This window comes from Macaca fascicularis, chromosome 1 (genome assembly GCF_037993035.2).
Source record: "Macaca fascicularis isolate 582-1 chromosome 1, T2T-MFA8v1.1".
Classification (NCBI taxonomy): Eukaryota; Metazoa; Chordata; class Mammalia; order Primates; family Cercopithecidae; genus Macaca; species Macaca fascicularis.
In genome coordinates this window covers 107,091,217-107,112,872 of record NC_088375.1, presented here as the reverse complement: position 1 = coordinate 107,112,872, position 21,656 = coordinate 107,091,217, and the positions used below count along the sequence as shown (strand labels likewise).

Below are 21,656 nucleotides of genomic sequence, written 5' to 3'. Positions count from 1 at the left end.
GGTATTGACTGCTTTTGATATGCCTATTAATGTGAGTTCTGATTCTTCATATGTGGTTCATTCTATACAGTTAGTTGAAAATGCTCAGCTATAATTCCACACAGATGAGCAACTGATGACTTTATTTACCCAATTGCAAACAGCAGTTAGGAGTAGAATGCACCCTTTTTACATCATTCACCTTAGGGCTCATAAACCTCTTCCAGGACTTTTAACTGAAGGGTATCGAATGGCTGATCGCCTAGTTGCTACTACAATATATAATGCTAGACACTTTCACAATTTTTTTTTTTGAGATGGAGTCTTGCTCTGTTGCCCAGGCTGGAGTGCAGTGGAGTGATCTCAGCTTACTGCAAGCTCCGCTGAAAGAAATCAGGCACATTCCTCAGCCCCGGGCTCAACACAAACAGGCCCAGTACAAACACATCCCCCCATATATCTCTCAATTTCCTGAGCTCAGTACAAACACCATATATCTCTCAACTTCCTGAGCCCAGTACAAACACATCCCACCATATATCTCTCAATTTCCTGAGCCCAGTACAAACACCACCCGGAAAATCCCCGATAAGGACACAGCCATTTGAGGTTTTACTGAAAGCACGGGAACCAATAGAAAAACTACTAAATGTATAACTTAAAATGTAAACCAATTGTAATGCTGTAACCAAAAAAAATTCCCTTGTTCCTCTGTAACTTTACGTATCCTACTTACATCGGGCTATAAAAAGCAAGCACTCGCATTGTTCGGGGCCCTCTTGTACGCTGTGGAACAGAGGGACCAAGTTCGAACTTGCAGTAAAAGATCCTTGCCGCTTTGGCTTTGACTCTGGACTCTGGTGGTCTTCTTTGGGGAACAAACGGTCTGGGCATTACACCGCCTCCTGGGTTCACGCCATTCTCCTGCCTCAGCCTCCCAAGTAGCTGGGACTACAGGCACCCGCCACCATGCCCGGCTAATTTTTTTGTATTTTTAGTAGAGACGGGGTTTCACTGTGTTAGCCAGGATGGTCTCCATCTCCTGACCTCAGGATCTGCCCACCTTGGCCTCTCAAAGTGCTGGGATTACTGGCGTGAGCCACTGTGCCTGGCCAACACTTTCACAGTTTAACCCGTTAATACCTCTGGTCTCACAGCGCAGATACAGCATTACCTGGAAAGAAGCTAAAGCTATTATCCAGCAATGCCCAACTTGCCAAATGATACATTCCTCATCTTTTATAGGAGGAGTTAATTCTTGAGGATTGGAACATAATTCTCGTTAGCGAATGGATGTCACACGTGTTCCCTCGTTTGGGAGACTAGCTTATGAACATGTATGTGTGGACACCTTTTCTCACTTAGTCTGGGCTACATGCCAATCAAGAGAATCTTCTGCCTCTGTTAAACGTCACCTTTTGCAGTGTTTTGTGGTGATGGGCATTCCAGCTCCTATTAAAACAGATAATGCCCCAGGCTATACTAGCCAAGCTCTAGCTACATTTTTCTCTGTATGGAATATTAAACACATTACTGGTATCCCATATAATTCTCAAGGACAAGCCATAGTGGAAAGAATGAACCTCTCCCTAAAATAGCAGTTGCAAAAGCAAAAGGGGAGAAATAGGGACTACAGGACACCACATATGCAATTGAATCTAGCATTATTAACTTTAAATTTTTTGAGCCTGCCTAAAGGCCAGATGCTATCAGCAGCTGAACAGCATCTACAGAAACCAGCTACAAAGACAGAAGCAGAAAAACTGGTTTGGTAGAGAGATCCGATAACAAAAAGTTGGGAAATAGGTAAAATAATAACTTGGGGTAGAGGTTATGCTTGTGTTTCTCCTGGACCAAATCAACAGCCGATTTGGATACCATCAGGACACCTGAAACCTTATCATGAGCCAGAGGCTGAAGAGATTCTGGGAGAAACCTGAGGATCCCCTGGTTGAAGCCATGTCGAGACTGATGCTGAGGAGGACCCCAACTGTCACAAGCAACACCCGTCGAACACAGCCACCTACCCGGAGACAGATCAAGAAGCTGTCACAGATGGCAGAAGAAAACCTGAGGAAAGCGGGACAACCAGTCACAATGAATAATTTAACAAAAGCTATGATAGTGGTGATCACCATTGCCATGAGTATTCCTTCAACAAGGGCTGGCACAGAGAACAATTATACTTATTGGACATATTTATCAGTCTTGGCTGGCAATAATGCCTGGGTATAATCACTCTATGACAGTTACACATGCTTTCTGACCTCAGTATTTACCACAATAAATCTGCTCCTATAATTGAGGCATACTGCCCTCAAAAACCTATTTGTTAACAGAAATGAACCTGGCCAGAAATAATGAATGTACTTGTTTGGGAAGATTGTATTGCAGAACAGGCAGAGGTGCTGCACAACGATTCCTATGGAAACATTATTGCATTATTGATTGGTCCCCTAAGGGAATGTTTAGCATGAAGTGCACCTCCCACTCTGTGTGCCATGGCCACACTATGTTCAGCTGGTCTGAACAAAATGGTTAGATGGTAGAAATGATAAGAAGTACGGCAAGAGTTCCTATTATCTGGAAACATGGCAGTAGAATGGCACCTCAACCTCAAATTATATGGCCCACTGTAGGAGCTACACATAAGGATTTGTGGAAACTATTAATGGCTCTTAATAAGATTCAAATTTGGGAAAGAATAAAAAGGCATCTAGAAGGACACTCTACAGACTTGTCTCTGGATATTGCAAAATTAAAAGAACAAATATTTAAAGCATCCCAGGCACACCTGACCTTAATGCCAGGAACTGGAGTGCTTGAAGGAGCTGCAGACAGATTAGCAGCTAGTAACCTGTTAAAATGGATAAAAACACTTGGAGGCTCTGTGATTTCAATGATGATTGTGCATTTAATCTGTGTAGTTTGTCTTTGTATAGTCTGCAGATGCAGATCCTGACTCCTGCAAGAAGTAGCTCACCATGATAAAGCCGCCTTTGCTTTTATTGTCTTGCAAAAATAAAAAGGGGGAACATGTTGGGAACAGGCCCCCAAATCTGGCCATAAACTGGCCCCCAAAATGGCCATAAACAAAATCTCTGCAGCACTGTGACATGTTCGTGATGGCCATGATGCCCACGCTGAAGGTTGTGGGTTTACCAGAATGAGGGTAAGGAATACCTGGCCCACCCAGGGCAGAAAACCACTTCAGGCGTTCCTAAGCCACAAACAATAGTATGAGTGATCTGTGCCTTAAGGACATGTTCCTACTGCAGATAACTAGCCAAAGCCCATCCCTTTGTTTCCCATAAGGAATGCTTTTAGTTAATCTATAATCTATAGAAACAATGCTTATCACTGGCTTGCTGTCAATAAATATGTGGGTAAATCTCTGTTCGTGGCTCTCAGCTCTGAAGGCTGCCAGCCCCTTGACTTCCCACTCCACACTCTATATTTCTGTGTGTATGTCTTTAATTCCTCTAGTCCCATTGGGTTAGGGTCTCCATGACCGAGCTGGTCTTGGCAATGTACCCCATACATATATATATTATTATGAATTACAAACATTTGGGAAAAACTTATTAGATAGACGTATTTGTTTTTCTCTTCTTCAAATAATTCTTTAAGGATGGGGACCATATCTTATAACAGTGCCAAGTATTCTGTGGGGTTTTCACTACAGATGACATCTTCCATGCCTGGTTGACAAAATGCCAGACGGGGGCACTAAAAGGCTTTACCTGGGCTGCTGACACCCTCCTCATTACCACTCCCTCCCCATCTCCCCCAGTATGGTTCCTCGATAGAAGAGTAGAAGCAAAGCAGAGCAAATAACCAATACCTGAGAAAACACAATGACTTTGCCAGTATCTTCATTTACTGTCTGGATGGTGCCATGAACCACAGCTGTGCCAACCATCTTCCCTGTAACTTGCCCCCTTCTATTAACAACAGCCACGGTCTGATTACTGATGGAGAAGTGAATGATGGATTGGGGCTGGGGGCCACCTTCAGACATTACCTGGAATTTAAATATACCATTGAATGCCTAGAACATGAGGGAGAAATCATGTCTCTTTTCCCAACATTTTGTCAAAGCAACTTAACTTCTTCATTTCCCCCCATTTCTTGAAAAATATATCCCATATCAACTCAAATGCAGAAGAGATGGAAGTACTGCAAATGATCCATGGGATTCCAAGAGAGTTTTTATATGATGTACATCATAGGCCAGGAAAAATACTAATCTTGTTCTTTATCAGATTCAGTAGTATTTGGGTGAGAGTAAATAAGAGATCAATAGGAAAAGGGGTGTGTGTGTGTGTGAGAGAGAGAGAGAGAAAAAGAGAGAGAGAGAGAGAGAGGGATAAGGAGAAAAGGTAAATCTTATTTTTCTGCCTGTAAGTTCACCTGCATCATATTCATTGGAATCAGTGTCATTTTCTCTGGAAGAAGTCTGAATGGAGGAAACACCTTGAAGGAGAAAACCAAAAGGACAAGTAACTAACTAGAGTCAATTTTATAACATACCATAGTCATTAAAAAAAATTTTTTTTTTAGACAGAGTCTTGCTCTGTTACCCATGCTAGAGCGCAGTGGCATGATCATAGCTCGCTGCAGCCTTGAACTCCTGGGTGCTTCGGCCTCCTGAGTGGCTGGGATCAGAAGTGTGCACCACCATGCCTGACTAATTTCTTTCTTTCCTTCCTCCTCTCCTCCCCTCTCCTCCCCTCTCCTTTCCTTTCTTTTTGAGATGGAGTTTCACTCTGTCACCCAGGCTGGAGTGCAGTGGTGAGATCTTAGCTCACTGCAACCTCCGCCTCCCAGGTTCAAGTGATTCTCCTGCCTCAGCCTCCCAAGTAGCTGGGATTACAGGCACCTGCCACCATGCCCAGCTAATATTTTGTATTTTAGTAGAGACGGGGTTTTACCATGTTGGCCAGGCTGGTCTAAAACTCCCAACCTCAGGTAATCCACCTGCCTTGGCCTCCCAAAGTTCTGGGATTACAAGTGTGAGCTACCACGCCTGGCCATGACTGACTAATTTTTTGCAGAGATGGGGTCTCCCTATGTTACCCAGGGTGGTCTCAAACTCCCGGGCTCAAGTCATGCTCCTGCATCAACCTCTCAAAGTGCTGGGATTACAGGCATGAGCCACCAAACCCAGCCCATCATGATCTTATTCTAAGGAAAACTCCTAATTATATACAAAAAAGTTACAAACAAAGATATGTAATTTTATTTATAATAGCAAAAAATTTAAAAGTATTTAAGTGGGAATACTTAAAGAAGTTATATATCCACTCACTAGAGTAAAAGTGACTGTTAAAATTATGTTTACAGTTAACTTTCTTTTTTTCTTTTTTTTGAACACATAAAAGTAGAACAGCTGGCTGGGCGCGGTGGCTCATGCCTGTAACCCCAGCACTTTGGGAGGCCGAGTTGGGTGGATCATGAGGTCAGGAGATCGAGACCATCCTGGCTAACACGGTGAAACCCTGTCTCTACTAAAAATACAAAAAATTAGCCAGACATGGTGGCGGGTGCCTGTAGTCCCAGCCACTTGGGAGGCTGAGGCAGGAGAATGGCCTGAACCCGGGAGGCGGAGCTTGCAGTGAGCTGAGACTGCGCCACTGTATTCCAGCCTGGGTGACAGAGAGAGACTCCGTCTCAAAAAAACAAAAACAAAAACAAAAACAAAAGTAGAACAGCTGGGCGGTGCAGTATCTCACTCCTGTAATCCCAGCTACTCAGGAGGCTGAGGCAGGAGAATCGCTTGAACCCGGGAAGCAGAGGTTGCCTTAAGCTGAGATCGCGCGATTGCACTCCAGCGTGGGCGACAGGGCAAGACTCTCTCAAATGAAAAAAAACAACGGTTGCCTCTAAGAAGTGAAATTACAGGTGATTTTCATTTAACATCTTCAAAATTTGTGCTTTCCAAGTTTTATTTTATTTTCTTTTTTTTTTAAGAGACAGGGTATCATTCTGTCACCCAGACTGAAGTGCAGTGGCACAATCATGGCACACTGCAGCCTGGAACTCCTCCTGGGCTCAAGTGACATTCCCGTTTCAGTCTCCCAAGTAGCTGCGACCACAGGCATGCACCACTACACATATTTTTCTAAATTTTCTATGAGAACTGTTTTATACAGAGAAACAAAACCAAAAATACTGCATGTTGTGCAAGAGTTAGACACTATCCTTTTTTTCAGTCGAATGATTTTTTTTTTTTTTTTTTTTGAGACAGGGTCTCTCTCTGTCACTCAGGCTGGAGTGCAATGGCACAATCACAGCTCACTGCAGCCTCAACCTCCAGGGCTCAAGTGATCCTCCTACTTTAGCCTCCTGAGTAGCTAGAACTACAGGCACACCACCATGTCTGGCTAATTTATTTTATTTTATTTTTATTTTGGTAGAGACAGAGTCTCACTATGTTGCCCAGGGTGGTTTCATACGCTTGGGTTTAAGTGATGTTCCCACCTCAGTCTCCCAAACTGCTCACACGGTGGTGTGAGCCACTGTGCCCAGCCAGTCAAATGATTTTTAACTTGTATAAACTAACAGAAAAAGACAAATGATGTTAAGCAAGAAAAAGTACAAATTTTGGGTGAGATAATTTCCTTACTTCAATGTGCCGAGGAGTTGATGTGTATTTTCTTCCCATCTTGTCCCTAGCAATAGCCACAAGTGTGGTTTGCCCAATAGTGGTAGCTCGAAGAATATAATTTTCAGAGTATTCGTCCTGTTCCTCCATTAGCCTGCAAAAACCCATGTATTTTCAGGTGAGAAAGATTTTTGTTTTGTTTCAAGATGGGGTCTTACTCTGTCGCCCAGGCTGGAGTGCAGTGGCATGATCTCGGCTCACTGCAGCCTCAACCTCCCAGACTCAAGGTATCTTCCCACCTCAGCTTCCTGAGTAACTGGGACTATAGGCACATACCACCACGCCTGGCTAATTTTCTTATTTTTTGTACAGCCAGGGTCTCACTGTGTTGCCCAGGCTGGTCTTGAATTATGGATTCAAGCAATCCTCCTGCCACAGTCTCCCATCATGCTGGGATTGCAGCATGAGCCACCACTCTTGGCCAAGATTAGGTTCTGAAAATGGCCAGTGGTGCATCTTTCCAAGGTGCCTAACATTTTCTGCTCATTTTAACTCTGGTTAGGGGGAATTGCCAGAAAATAAATTTCCAGAGTGAAGACAAATTTCAAGGGAATGGTGGAAGGCTCATGAGAGGCAAAAATTTGTTCTAAGGCTCCAGAGGAATAAGGGCAATATAAAAACAGACTGGTAGAATTGCAAATACTAAATTGCCTGAAATTCCTGAATTTCTCCTTTCTCAGAGGGGAATACCAGTACCTCTGCCTCTAAATATATTTTTGAAGGGTCCTCTAGCCTGAAGCACCCCCAAAAGATATCACCCAAGGAGAAGTTTCAGAAATTGGAAATATTAATGACACAAGGCATCTGAGGACCTCGAGAGAGAGTGAGTGTGTGTGTGTGTGTGTGTGTGTGTGTGTGTGTGTGTGTGTTTTAAGAGATGTGGGCCTTGCTATGTTGCCCAGGCTGGAGTGCAGTGGCTATTCACAGGCGCAATTATAGTGCGCTATAGCCTCCAACTCCTGGGCTCAAGTGAGTCTCCTGCCCTAGCCTCCTGAGTAGCTGGGACTACAGGCATGTACCCTCACGCCAGGCTCAAATAGGTATTTTGTAGAGAGCTGAATATGGGAAGAGAGTATAGGCTGAAATGTATTCTAACAAAAAAGTAAGGGAGAAAATCTGAAATAATCTAAGGGAAAGCTGACCAGGTTACTAGGAGGGAGAGTCTTATGGTATTATGCATAGGGGAAAGGAAGTATTGAAATGGTACTTACGTCAGGGTGACAATGGCAGAAGCCAACTGCAGTTTGAGTTCCATGTTTCTGAAGTATTTATTTTGAAATGGGCGTTTGGAAGAGCCAAGAACCCTCACAGTCACTAACACAGTTTTGCCTATTTCAACCTAGTAGTTAAAAAGAAAAAGATTTTAGTAAAGGTGTCTCATTCACCAATGGCAGTCTAACTCTTAGAGGGCAGTGTACTTTTTTTTTTTTTTCTTTCATGCTAAATGATCCTGGTCAGCCTTCAATCAAATAAGCTTAATCTGTGTGTATTGTTTTAAATTGTTCTTTTTTTTTTAATTTTATTTTTTTATTTTTATTTTTTTGAGACGGAGTCTCGCTCTGTCGCCCAGGCTGGAGTGCAGTGGCGCAATCTCGGCTCACTGCAAGCTCTGCCTCCTGGGTTCACGCCATTCTCCTGCCTCAGCCTCCCGAGTAGCTGGGACTACAGGCGCCCGCTACCTCGCCCGGCTAGTTTTTTTTTTTTTGTATTTTTTTAGTAGAGACGGGGTTTCACTGTGTTAGCCAGGATGGTCTCGATCTCCTGACCTCGTGATCCGCCCGTCTCGGCCTCCCAAAGTGCTGGGATTACAGGCTTGAGCCACCGCGCCCGGCCTTTAAATTGTTCTTTAACAGTCTATTTATCTTCATCTGTTTAATGTTGAAATGTTGTTCTTTAAGGGCAAGTATTTCCATTAGCATTACCAGAAGTCCTGGTATATACACACACACACACACACACACAGAGTAGCTGAGCAGAGACCATATTAAGGAATGCTGGGGAGTGAGAATAAGGCTTGCTTAATTTCTGGGATAAAGCAAACATGTCTCACCTTATCAATCAGATCAAGCTCCAGCTCTTGTATATCTGACACCCTGAGATGGGCTGTTGCTGGACCCAAGAAAGCCAAACAAAGATCATAGACCTCCAAGGTAAGAAATCCAGGATGTAATGGAACTAACTAGAAGTAAGAAGATGGTAGCTGGATAAAGAAGCAAACAAGCTCCAAGCATAATCAAAGCAACTATTTTTACCCAAAGCAGAATAGACAACATCTTGCTTTCTTTGAACTGGGGACTCTCAGAGGTCACGTAACATTATTCAGGCATAGCATAATATGTACCCTTAATGTGATGTTTCCAATCATGGCAAAATATGTACTTTAACAAATATAGATTGGGCACAGTGGCTCACCCCTATAATCCCAGCACTTTGGGAGGCTGAGGCAGGAGGATCGCTTGAGCCCAGGAGTTCAAGACCAGCCTGGGGAACAAAGCAAAATCCTGGTCTCTATAAAAACTTTTTAAAAAAAATTAGCAAGGCTGGGCGTGGTGGCACATGCCTGTAATCCCAGCACTTTGGGAGGCTGAGGTGAGAGGATTGCTTGAGCCCTGGAGTTTGAGACAAGCCTGGGCGACATGGTGAAATCCTGTCTTTACCCAAAACAAAACAAAACAAAAATTAGCTGGGCACGGTGGTTCGTGCCTGGAGTCCCAGTTACTCAGGAGGCTGAGAGAGGATCACTTGAAGCTGGGAGGTTGAGGATGCAGTGAGTTGAGATTGTGCCACTGCACTCCAGCCTGGGAAACAGTGAGACCCTGTCTCAAAAATAATTAGTTGGGCATGGTGGCATACACTTATAATCCCAGCTACTCAGCAGGCTGAGGTGGGAGGATCACTTGAATCTAGGAGCTCAAGGCTACAGTGAGCTATGATCACGCCATACACTCCAGCCTGAGCAACAGAGTGAGACCCTATCTCTGCCAAACAAAACGAAACAAAAAACAAATAGTAAAGAGCAGAATTTATGTTGATTGAATTCAAGCAGAATCCAACATATGTATTCAGCTTCTCAATTATGAACAAGGAAAGGATGTCATGAAGAAAAATCGCATCCATTTATGCCACAATCACTAGTAGGGGGAGAAAGCATTGGGCCAACTAACACTGCTTTTTCTTTCTTTGTGCTACAGTTCCTGCACAATAGCATGTTTTTTTCACATCATTTGTACCTCAGTCTTCCCTTTTTAAAACATATATTATGACTAGGGTAAGTTAAATTACTTGAAGCTTGTAGAAAGGAACTTATACATATATTAGTATATGGTATTATTTTTATTACTATAAATCAACTAAAAACAAATCCTTTGGCATACTGACTATGGAGTTAGGTTAATGTTTTGAGTTGTCATGTCCTGGCTGAAAACATCATATATTCATGTTGTAACGTCAATAGTGGCCTGGCGCAGTGGCTCACGGCTATAATCCTAGCACTTTGGGCAGATCACTTGAGGTCAAGAGTTCAAGACCAGTCTGGCCAACATGGTAAAACCCTATCTCTACTAAAAATACAAAAATTAGCCAGACATGGTGGTGGGCTCCTGTAATCCCAGCTACTCAGGAGGCTGAGGCAGGAGAACTGCTTGAACCTGGGAGGTGGAGGTTGCAGGGAGCCAAGACTGCACCACTGTACTCCAGCCTGGGCAACAGAGCGAGACTCTATCTAAAAAAAAATAAACAAATAAAGTCAATAGTATATTTAAATATTTTAAGTATCTACACAGATGTGTGCTTTGAAACTTAAAAAATGAAACTTCTTTTAATGGAAAAGAAAAAAACTTCTTTTAACTAGAGATCTCTTATACTGTGTCAGTTCAACCAGAAACAAAAAAAGCACTCCCTTTTGGTTGAAGAATCTATATAGGTTAAAGAAAGAAAGAAAGGAAAATGTTACTTGTGTAACAAGTTTTAGACACAAAATGGAATTTTTCCAATCAATCTCTTAAGAATGAGCGTTGGCCTGAGACCATCAATCTGGGACTGTCTCTAGAGCTCACCTCAACAGAGCTTTCTGCTTCCGTGTAAGTGATGGTGACAACATGCTGCTCACTGCTGTTGACTAAAAAATAACCAGATCCTTCCACAAGGCTAAATATTTCCTATGGAAAAATCAGACAAACAATATTCTGTTCACTTCAGTTTATAAATAGCTCAAAGGAAATAATTTCTACCTACCTAAGAAAGAATATGGATAAAAAGGTTACAGTGAATGGACAAAAGACAAAATACAATTATTAAGGTACAATTTTTAAGGACGGTGCAACTATTATCTATGTGTTTCATATATATGTATCAATTATTTTCAACACATAAGTGAGCTTTTTAATTGTTATGCTATCAATTTTAATAACTTTCCCTCCAATACGATTCCATTTAACCAGACTCATACAGCTTCTACCTTCACATCAGGGTGGTTATAGATGGTGGCATTCTCAGGCACTACAGTTACATCATCTACCAGGAGCAGTTCCACATCTACAGATCTGGGCAAGTTGGAAATTTCCTAGAGATATAATAAGAACCACAAAAGTGAATATAAATGTCTAATTCTTGGCCGGGCACAGTGGCTCACACTTGTAATCCCAACACTTTGGGAGGGTGAGGCAGGCAGATCATCTGAGGTCCGGAGTTTGAGACCAGCCTGGCTAACATGGTGAAACCCCGTCTCCACTAAAAATACAAAAATTAGCCAAGCATGGTGGTGGGTGCCTGTACTCCCAGCTACTTGGGAGGTTGAGGCAGGAGAATCGCTTGAACCTGGGAGGCAGAGGTTGCAGTGAGCCAAGATGATGTCACTGCACTCCATCCTGGGAGACAGAGCGAGACTTCATCTCAAATAATAATAGTAATAATCAATGTCTAATTCTTCAGCTCTACGGGAGAAGTTTCCAGGACTCTCTCAAGTGCCAAAAATAACAGAATTACAGAGGTATATGGTCTCAGCTTTATGTAAGTTGTATAACTTTTAAAGAAGAGCTTTATATTCCAATTATTTAACTTATATTTCTTTTTTTTTTTTTTTGAGACGGAGTCTCACGCTGTTGCCCAGGCTGGAGTGCAGTGGCGCGATCTCGGCTCACTGCAAGCTCCGCCTCCCGGGTTCCCGCCATTCTCCTGCCTCAGCCTCCTGAGTAGCTGGGACTACAGGCGCCCGCCACCGCGCCCGGCTAATTTTTTGTATTTTTAGTAGAGACGGGGTTTCACTGGGGTCTCGATCTCCTGACCTTGTGATCCGCCCGCCTCGGCCTCCCAAAGTGCTGGGATTACAGGCTTGAGCCACCGCGCCCGGCCCAATTTATATTTCTTATATGATAATCTCCACTCACTTTTGGGCTTTTCTTCTCTGAATAGCCCACAAAATTGACTCCAATAAGTACAGTTCCTTTTATCTGACGTACTTTAAGGATCTGATGACCTGAAAACATGCAGAAAAATACCCTGTGAGAAACAATAACATATAGAATACAAGTGTTTCTAGAAAACCACATTCTGCCAGTTTTTCCAAATGGTGCTTTATTGCAGAGGAAGAAAAACTCTCAATGGGGAAATACACAAGAAAAAACTGTTTTGTTTTTTATTTTTATTTTTTTAGATGGAGTGTCGCTGTGTTGCCCAGGCTGAAGTGCAGTGGCGTGATCTCGGTTCACCACAACCGCCCGGATTCCAGCGATTCTCCTGTCTCAGCCTCCCAAGTAGCTGGGACTGCGCACCACCATGCCGGTCTAATTTTTGTATTTTTAGTAGAGATGGGGTTTCACTATGTTGGCTAGGCTGCTCTCGAATTCCTGACCTCGTGATCTGCCCGCCTCAGCCTCCTAAAGTGCTGGGGTTACGGACATGAGCCACCACGCCTGGCCTGAAAACTGGGTTTTTGTGCTGACCATGCCAATATATACCCATATGACCCTGAGCAAACACTTTATCTCTTAGTTCCTTTATTAAATGAGGGACTGAGCCAGGCAAAATCTAAAATTCTTTCTAGCTTTGATGGTCTATGAGTCCAAAAATAGGCTGACAGGTGTAATGTTTTGTCCAGTTTACAAATGGAAGTGAGAAAGGGATAGTCCTTTGAGATCTTTCATCTTTCATTCTCTTAAACTGTTCTCTACATTTATATGTCATGTAAGTCACTCAACAAAGTTTTTATGTTTTTTTTTTTGTTGTTGTTGTTTTTGAGACGGAGTCTCGCTCTGTCGCCCAGGCTAGAGTGCAGTGGCCGGATCTCAGCTCACTGCAAGCTCCGCCTCCCGGGTTTACACCATTCTCCTGCCTCAGCCTCCCGAGTAGCTGGGACTACAGGCGCCCGCCACCTCGCCCGGCTAGTTTTTTGTATTTTTTAGTAGAGAAGGGGTTTCACCGTGTTAGCCTGGATGGTCTCGATCTCCTGACCTCGTGATCCGCCCATCTCGGCCTCCCAAAGTGCTGGGATTACAGGCTTGAGCCACCGGGCCCGGCCAACAAAGTTTTTAAATGGCTATTCTTAATTAGATCAATCCAAACTCCTTAAACTTGTATTTGAAGGCTTCCATATTCTGACTCTGCTTTAATCATTAATTTTCTTTCTCTTTCTTTTCTTTCCTCTCTCTTTTCTTTTTCCTTTTTTGTTTTTGTGTGTGTGTATGTGACAGGGTCTAACTCTGTCACCCAGGCTGAAGTGCAGTGGTGCAATCACAGTTTACTGCAACCTCTACCTACCCAGCTCAAGCAGTCCTTCCACCTCAGCCTCCCAAGTAGCTGGGACTACAGGTGCACGTCAACATGCCTGGCTAATGTTTTGTAGAGACGGGGTCTTGCTATGTTAACCAGGCTCGTCTTGAACTCCTGAGCTCAAGTGATCCTCCTGCCTCAGCCTCCTAAAGTGCTGGGATTACAGGTGTGAGCTATTGCACCTGGCCTTTTTTTCTTTTTTTAATTTAACAAACGTGAATCTGCCACTTCACTTAGGCCAGTTTTAATTTTGTCCTCAATATATAATCATGCCTAAATCTGTGAGGCAGTTTCTCCTGATGCCACATTCATTCAACAAATATTTATTGAGGGCCTACTACATGCCAGGTGCTATGTTAGGTAATTAGAATACAGAAATTAAGAAGAAAACACGGCCGGGCGCGGTGGCTCAAGCCTGTAATCCCAGCATTTTGGGAGGCCGAGACGGGCGGATCACGAGGTCAGGAGATCGAGACCATCCTGGCTAACACGGTGAAACCCCGTCTCTACTAAAAAATACAAAAAACTAGGCGGGCGAGGTGGCGGGCACCTATAGTCCCAGCTACTCGGGAGGCTGAGGCAGGAGAATGGCGTAAACCCAGGAGGTGGAGCTTGCAGTGAGCTGAGATCCGGCCACTGCACTCCAGCCTGGGCGACAGAGCGAGACTCCGCCTCAAAAAAAAAAAAAAAAAAAAAAAAAAAAAAAAAAAAAAGAAGAAAACACAACGCTTGCCTTCAAAGAAACCCATAATTTAGTGAGGGGTGACTGAGTAGTAAACCAATCACTGTAATATAGTGTGATAAGTGCTATTACAGAAGTATGTACAGAGCACATAGAGTATACAAGAGCACAAAGAAGGAATATTTATTTTAGATTGGGAATATAGAGGGACAGAAAACTCCCAGGTTCCCTAGAGGAAGATTTCAACCCAGTGAAGATGCGAGAAAAACATGTTTTAAGAAAATAGAACATAAGCAATATATGCAAAGGAAAGTAGAATGACAAGCCTTGTCATAGGGATCTAAAGTTGTTGAGTGTGAGAAAAATATAGGATATGTGTGGATACTAATAAGAGGTGAAACCAAAGAAGTAAACAGGGTCAGTCTGTTAAGCTACAATATACAAATTTTACCCAGAAAGAATGGGGAGTCTCTGAAGACAATATGGTGACAGTATAGTCAGTGGTCAGGACTACGGGCTTTGATGTCAGAGAGTTTATTGCTTCATCTGTTTACCTTTGTAATCTTAGGTCCTAAAACTGAGCTGGTTATAGTAAGAACTAAATAAATGTTTGATAAATCAATAAATTGACAAAATGGGAACGATAATACCAATCTCTCACAGTGGTTAGAAGATTATGTGAAAAAATGTGTAAAGTACTTAGTGCAGTGCCTGGCATGTCATGAGAGCTCCGTAAATAGCAACCAAAAAAGGATGAAAAGAGATATTCAGACTTGTATTGTGAAGAATTATCTTCTGGTGTAGAAGAAAATGGTACAAAGGCTAACTTTTAGATTTCTGGTATGTACATATTATATATAAAATTGTTGGGAGCAAGCGCCCCAAAGTCTGGCCATAAACTGGCCCCAAGACTGGCCATAAATAAAATCTCTGCAGCAATGTAACATGTCCATAATGGCTGTAATGCCCAAACTGGAAGGTTGTAGGTTTACGGGAACAAGGGCGAGGAACACCTGGCCCGCCCAGTGTGGAAAACTGCTTAAAGGCATTCTCAAGCCACAAACAAAAGCATGAGCGATTTGTGTCTTAAGAGCATGTTCCTGCTGCAATTAATTCGGCCCATCTCTTCGTTTCCCTTAAGGGATACTTTTAGTTAATTTAATATCTATACAATGCTAAAGACTGGTTTGCTGTTAATAAATATGTGGATAAATCTCTGTTCGGGGTTCTCAGCTCTGAAGGCTGTGAGACCCCTGATTCCTCACACCTCTACGTTTCTGTGTTTGTGTCTTCAATTCCTCTAGTGCCACTGGGTTAGGGTCTCCCAGACCGAGCAGGTCTCGGCATAACATGTCTACATATTTTGTATGCATAAAATATATATTAAATAATATTTTATTATTTTTAAATAGAGGTGGGGGGGTCTCACTACATTGCCCAGGTTGGTCTTGCACTCTTGGGCTTGATTCTCTTGCCTCAGTTTCCCAAAGTGCTGGGATTACAGGCATGAGCCACTGCACCTGGCCTAAACAGTTATATTAATGGTCCACAGTGAATCATGCCTGCTGGTATCCATGCCTTTATGTAGTCCCACCCACCTTGACTCTGGTTTTTGTCAGGTGACTTCCATTAGTGAATGGGACATCAGCAAATGTGACACAAGCAGAAGCTTAATAAGCACTTGGGCGTGAGGGCTTGTTGCTCTTTTAGAACCTCATCTATGCCTCGTGCCTCTCTGACTTAGTCTCACTCGCCTTCTTTTTTTTTTTTTTAGACGGAGTCTCGCTCTGTCGCCCAGGCTGGAGGGCAGTGGCCAGATCTTGGCTCACTGCAAGCTCCGCCTCCCAGGTTCACGCCATCCTCCTGCCTCAGCCTCCCGAGCAGCTGGGACTACAGGCGCCCGCCACCACGCCCGGATAATTTTTTGTATTTTTAGTAGAGACGGGGTTTCACTGTGTTAGCCAGGATGGTCTCCATCTCCTGACCTCGTGATCCACCCATCTCGGCCTCCCAGAGTGCTGAGATTACAGGCGTGAGTCACTGCGCCAGGCCTCACTAGCCTTCTTAAGCTCATTCTTGCTGTTTCCTCTTCCTGTCACCACTTCAGGTCTCAGCATAAATGTCACTTTCTCAGGGTAGCCTTCCCTGTTCAAGATGAGGTTAGGTCCCCCTAAAGCTCTCAAGTCTTTCTATATTTGCACTTAACACAGTTGTAATGTTTAAAGTCTGGCTTCTTGAGCTATCGTATGCCTTAGACTGTAAGTATATGAGGGCAGAAGCCATGTCTGTCTCATTCATCATTACATCTCCAGTGCCTAGCAGAGGACCTTAAATGTAGCCATTCAATAAATATTTGCTAACAAATAAATAATGTTAGGAAAATAACAGGCAGTCAATACATTTTAAAATTGAGTCAGGCACTGGGCGCAGTGGCTCATGCCTATAATCCCAGCACTTTGGGAGATCGAGGCAGACAGATCACTTGAGTTCAAGAGTTCGAGACCAGCCTGGCCAACATGGTGAAACCCTGTCTCTACTAAAAATACAAAAAAATTAGCCAGGCGAGGTGGTGCAGGCCTGTAAGCCCAGCTACTCAGGAGGCTGAGGCAGGAGAATCACTTGAACCCGGGAGGTGGAGGTTGCAATGAGCCGAGATCACGCCACTGCACTCCAGCCTGGGAGACAGACCAAGATTCCATCTCAATAAATAAAATAAAATAAAATAAAATAAATAAAATAAAATAAAATAAAATAAAATAAAATAAAATCAGGTACAATGGCTCATGCCTGTAATTCTAGCACTTTGAGAGGCTGAGGTAGGAGGATCACTTCAGGCCAGGAGTTTGAGACCAACTTGGGCAACATAGTGAGAACCTGTCTCTACAAAAAATTAAAAAATCAGTTGGTCCTGGTGGCATGCACCTACAGTCCTAGCTACTAGGGCGGCTGAGGCAGGAGGATCACTTCAGTCCAAGAGTGTGAGGTTATAGTAAGCTACGATCTGCTCCACTGCTCTCCAGCCTGGGAGACAGAATAATATTCTGTCTCTAAAGAAAAAGAAATATATTTTAAAATTAATTTAAGTTTATGTTTTTGTAAGAAATGTTGGCCCCTCAGCCCTAGCTTTGCAAACAAGGAAAACTACCTTCATGTTTTCTAAAAAGTACAAGAGTCGGCCGGGCGCGGTGGCTCAAGCCTGTAATCCCAGCACTTTGGGAGGCCGAGATGGGCGGATCACGAGGTCAGGAGATCGAGACCATCCTGGCTAACACAGTGAAACCCCGTCTCTACTAAAAAATACAAAACACTAGCCGGGAGAGGTGGCAGGCGCCTGTAGTCCCAGCTACTCAGGAGGCTGAGGCAGGAGAATGGCATAAACCCAGGAGGCAGAGCTTGCAGTGAGCTGAGATCCGGCCACTGCACTCTAGCCTGGGCGACAGAGCGAGACTCCGTCTCAAAAAAAAAAAAAAAAAAAAGTACAAGAGTCAAAGATAAAAGGTGATATATAATAAAATCTAAAATAAAATTCTTGCCCATAAGAAAAGACTTAGGGCTGGGTGTGGCGGCTTATGCCTGTAATCCTAGCACTTTGGGAGGCCGAGGCAGGTGGATTGCCTGAGCTCACGAGCCCGAGACCATCCTGGGCAACATGGTGAAACCGGTCTCTACTAAAATACAAAAAATTAGCTGAACATGGTGGCACGTGCCTGTAGTCCCAGCTACTCGGGAGGCTGAGGCACAAGAATTGCTTGAATCCTGGAGGCATAGGTTACAGTAAGCCGAGATAGTACCATTGCACTCCAGCCCGGGCAACACAGTGAGACTGTATCTCAAAAAAAAAAAAAAAAAAAAAAAAGGAAAGAAAGTGAGTGTAGAAACACTCAGATATATGATTAAGAAACTCACTCAAAATCGCACAACTACATGGAAACTGAACAACCTGCTCCTGAATGACTACTGGATAAACAACGAACTTGTCAGGCCTCTGAGCCCAAACCAAGCCATCGCATCCCACTCCTGCCTGCCAGAAAACAACCCCCCTTTGACTGTAATTTTCCTTTACCTACCCAAATCCTATAAAACAGCCCCACCCTTATCTCCCTTTGCTGACTCTCTTTTCAGACACAGCCCGCCTGCACCCAGGTGATTAAAAAGTTTTATTGCGGGCCAGGCGTGGTGGCTCAAGCCTGTAATCCCAGCACTTTGGGAGGCCGAGATGGGCGGATCACGAGGTCAGGAGATCGAGACCATCCTGGCTAACATGGTGAAACCCCGTCTCCACTAAAAAATACAAAAAACTAGCCGGGCGAGGTGGCGGGCGCCTGTAGTCCCAGCTACTCGGGAGGCTGAGCCAGGAGAATGGCATAAACCCGGGAGGCGGAGCTTGCAGTGAGCTGAGATGTGGCCACTGCACTCCAGCCTGGGCGACAGAGCAAGACTCCGTCTCAAAAAAAAAAACAAAAAAACCCAAAACTTTATTGCTCACACAAAGCCTGTTTGGTGGTCTCTTCACACGGACGCGCATGACAGAAATGAAGGCAGAAAGAAAGATGTTCTCTGAAACCAGTGAGAACAAAGCACAACGTACCAGAGTCTCTGGGACACATTTAAAGCAGTGTGTAGATGTAAATTTGTAGCACTAAATGCCCACAAGAGAAATCAGGAAAGATCTAAAATCGACACTCTAACATCACAATTGAAAGAACTAGAGGCCGGGCACGGTGGCTCACACCTGTAATCCCAGCACTTTGGGAGGCCAAGGAGGGCAGATCACAAGGTCAGGAGATCAAGACCATCCTGTCTAACATGGTGAAATCCTGTCTCTACTAAAAATACAAAAAATTAGCCAGGCGTGGTGGCGGGCACCTGTAGTTCCAGCTACTCGGGAGGCTGAGGCAGGAGAATGGCATGAACCCGGGAGGCGGAGCTTGCAGTGAGCCCAGATTGCACCACTGCACTCCAGCCTCGGCAACAGAGACTCTGGAAAGGAGGAGAGGAGAGGGGAGGAGAGGGGAGGGGAGGGGAGGGGAGGGGGAAAGAAAAGAAAAGGAAGGAAGGAAGGAAGGAAGGAAAGAAAGGAAGGAAGGAAGGAAGGAACGAACGAACGAACTAGAGAAGCAAGAGCAAACAACTCAAAAGCTAGCAGAAGGCAAGAAATAACTAAGATCAGAGCAGAACTGAAGAAGACAGAGACACAAAAAAACCCTTCAAAAAAATCAATGAATCCAGGAGCTGGTTTTTTTAAAAGATCAACAAAATTGATAGACCACTAGCAAGACTAATAAAGAATAAAAGACAGAAGAATCAAATAGATGCAGTAAAAAATGATAAAGGGGATATGACCACTGATCCCACAGAAATACAAACTATCATCAGAGAATACTATAAACACCTCTATGCAAATAAACTAGAAAATCTAGAAGAAATGGATAAATTCCAGGACACATACACTCTCCCAAGACTAAACCAGGAAGAAGCTGAATTGCTGAATAGACCAATAACAGGCTCTGAAATTGAGGCAATAATTAATAGCCTACCAACCAAAAAAAGTTCAGGACCAGACGAATTCACAGCTGAATTCTACCAGAGGTACAAAGAGGAGCTGGTACCATTCCTTCCAAAATTTTCCAATCAATAGAAAAAGAGGGAATCCTTTCTAACTCATTTTATGAGGCCAGCATCATCCTGATACCAAAGCCTGGCAGAGACACACACCAAAAAGAGAATTTTAGACCAATATCCCTGATGAACACCGATGGAAAAACCCTCAGTAAAATCCTCGCAAACTGAATCCAGCAGCACATCAAAAAGCTTATCCACCAACATCAAGTTGGCTTCATCCCTGGGATGCAAGGCTGATTCAACATACGCAAATCAATAAACGTAATCCATCACATAAACAGAACCAAAGATAAAAACCACATGATAATCTCAATATATGCAGAAAAGGCCTTCGACAAAATTCAACAAACCTTCATGCTAAAAGCTCTCAATAAACTAGGTATTGATGGAACGTATCTCAAAATAATAAGAGTTATTTATGACAAAACCACAGCTAATATCATACTGAAATGGGCAAAAACTGGAAGCATTCCCTTTGAAAACTGGCACAAGACAGGGATGCCCTCTCTCACCACTCCTATTCAACATAGTGTTGGAAGTTCTGGCCAGGGCAATCAGGCAGGAGAAAGAAATAAAGGGGGTTCAATTAGGAAAAGAGGAAGGCAAATTGTCCCTGTTTGCAGATGACATGATCATGTATTTAGAAAACCCCATCGTCTCAGCCCAAAATCTCCTTAAGCTGACAAAAAACTTCAGCAAAGTCTCAGCATACAAAATCAATGTGCAAAAATCACAAGCATTCTTATACACCAATAACAGATAAGCAGAGGCCAAATCATGAGTGAACTCCCATTCACAACTGCTACAAAGACAATAAAATATCTAGGAATACAACTTACAAGGGATGTGAAGGACCTCTTCAAGGAGAACTACAAACTACTGCTCAATGAAGTAAAAGAGGATACAAACAAACGGAAGAATATTTCATGCTCATGGATAGGAAGAATCAATATCGTGAAAATGGCCATACTGCTCAAGATAATTTATAGATTCAATGCCACGCCCATCAAGCCACCAATGACTTTCTTCACAGAATTGGAAAAGTTCATATAGAACCAAAAAAGAGCCCACATGGCCAAGACAATTCTAAGCCAAAAGAACAAAACTGGAGGCATCGCGCTACCTGACTTCAAACTATACTACAAGCCTACAGTAACCAAAACAGAGATATATCTCTGTTGTTTGGTACTTGTACCAAAATGGAGATATAGACCAATGGGACAGAACAGAGGCCTCAGAAATAACACCACACATTTACAACCATCTGATCTTTGACAAACCTGACAAAAACAAGAAATGGGGAAATAATTCCCTATTTAATAAATGGTGCTGGGAAAATTGGCTAGCCATATGCAGAAAGCTGAAACTGGGCTGGACGCGGTGGCTCACACCTGTAATCCCAGCACTTTGGGAGGCCGAGGCAGGTGGATCACGAGGTCCGGAGATCGAGACCTGGCTAACATGGTGAAACCCCATGTCTACTAAAAAAAAAAAAAAAAAAAAAAAAAAAAAAAAAAAAAAAAAAAAAAAAAAATTAGCCAGGTGCAGTGGCAGGCACCTGTAATCCCAGCTACTCGGGAGGCTGAGGCAGGAGAATGGCATGAACCCTGGAAGTGGAGCTTGCAGTGAGCCGAGAGCGTGCCACTGCACTCCAGCCTGGGCGACTGAGCAAGGCTCCGTCTAAAAAAAAAAAAGAAAAAAAAAAAAAAGAAAATGTGGCACATATACTCCATGGAATATTATGCAGCCATGAAAAGGATGAGTTCGTGTCCTTTGTAGGGACATGGATGAAGCTGGAAACCATCATTCTGAGCAAGCTATCACAAGGACAGAAAACCAAACACCGCATGTTCTCACTCCTAGGTGGGAACTGAACAATGAGAACACTTGGACACAGGGCGGGGAACATCACACACCAGGGCCTGTCATAGAGTGAGGGGA

At 43.5% G+C, this 21,656-nt stretch overlaps 1 protein-coding gene across 2 annotated transcripts in view; it reads right to left on the bottom strand.

The window, feature by feature from the left end:
- Positions 1 to 21,656, bottom strand: part of NUP210L (nucleoporin 210 like) — a 166,798-nt gene that overhangs the window by 64,827 nt on the left and 80,315 nt on the right. For both annotated transcript variants that reach the window (XM_045362680.3, XM_045362683.3), the window contains exons 18-25: positions 12,031 to 12,119; positions 11,103 to 11,207; positions 10,702 to 10,803; positions 8,697 to 8,825; positions 7,858 to 7,985; positions 6,608 to 6,740; positions 4,393 to 4,455; positions 3,824 to 4,003 (exon numbers count right to left, since the gene is read on the bottom strand). In XM_045362680.3, coding sequence (XP_045218615.2) covers positions 3,824 to 4,003; positions 4,393 to 4,455; positions 6,608 to 6,740; positions 7,858 to 7,985; positions 8,697 to 8,825; positions 10,702 to 10,803; positions 11,103 to 11,207; positions 12,031 to 12,119 — 929 coding nt within the window. The remainder of the gene's footprint in view (positions 1 to 3,823; positions 4,004 to 4,392; positions 4,456 to 6,607; positions 6,741 to 7,857; positions 7,986 to 8,696; positions 8,826 to 10,701; positions 10,804 to 11,102; positions 11,208 to 12,030; positions 12,120 to 21,656) is intronic.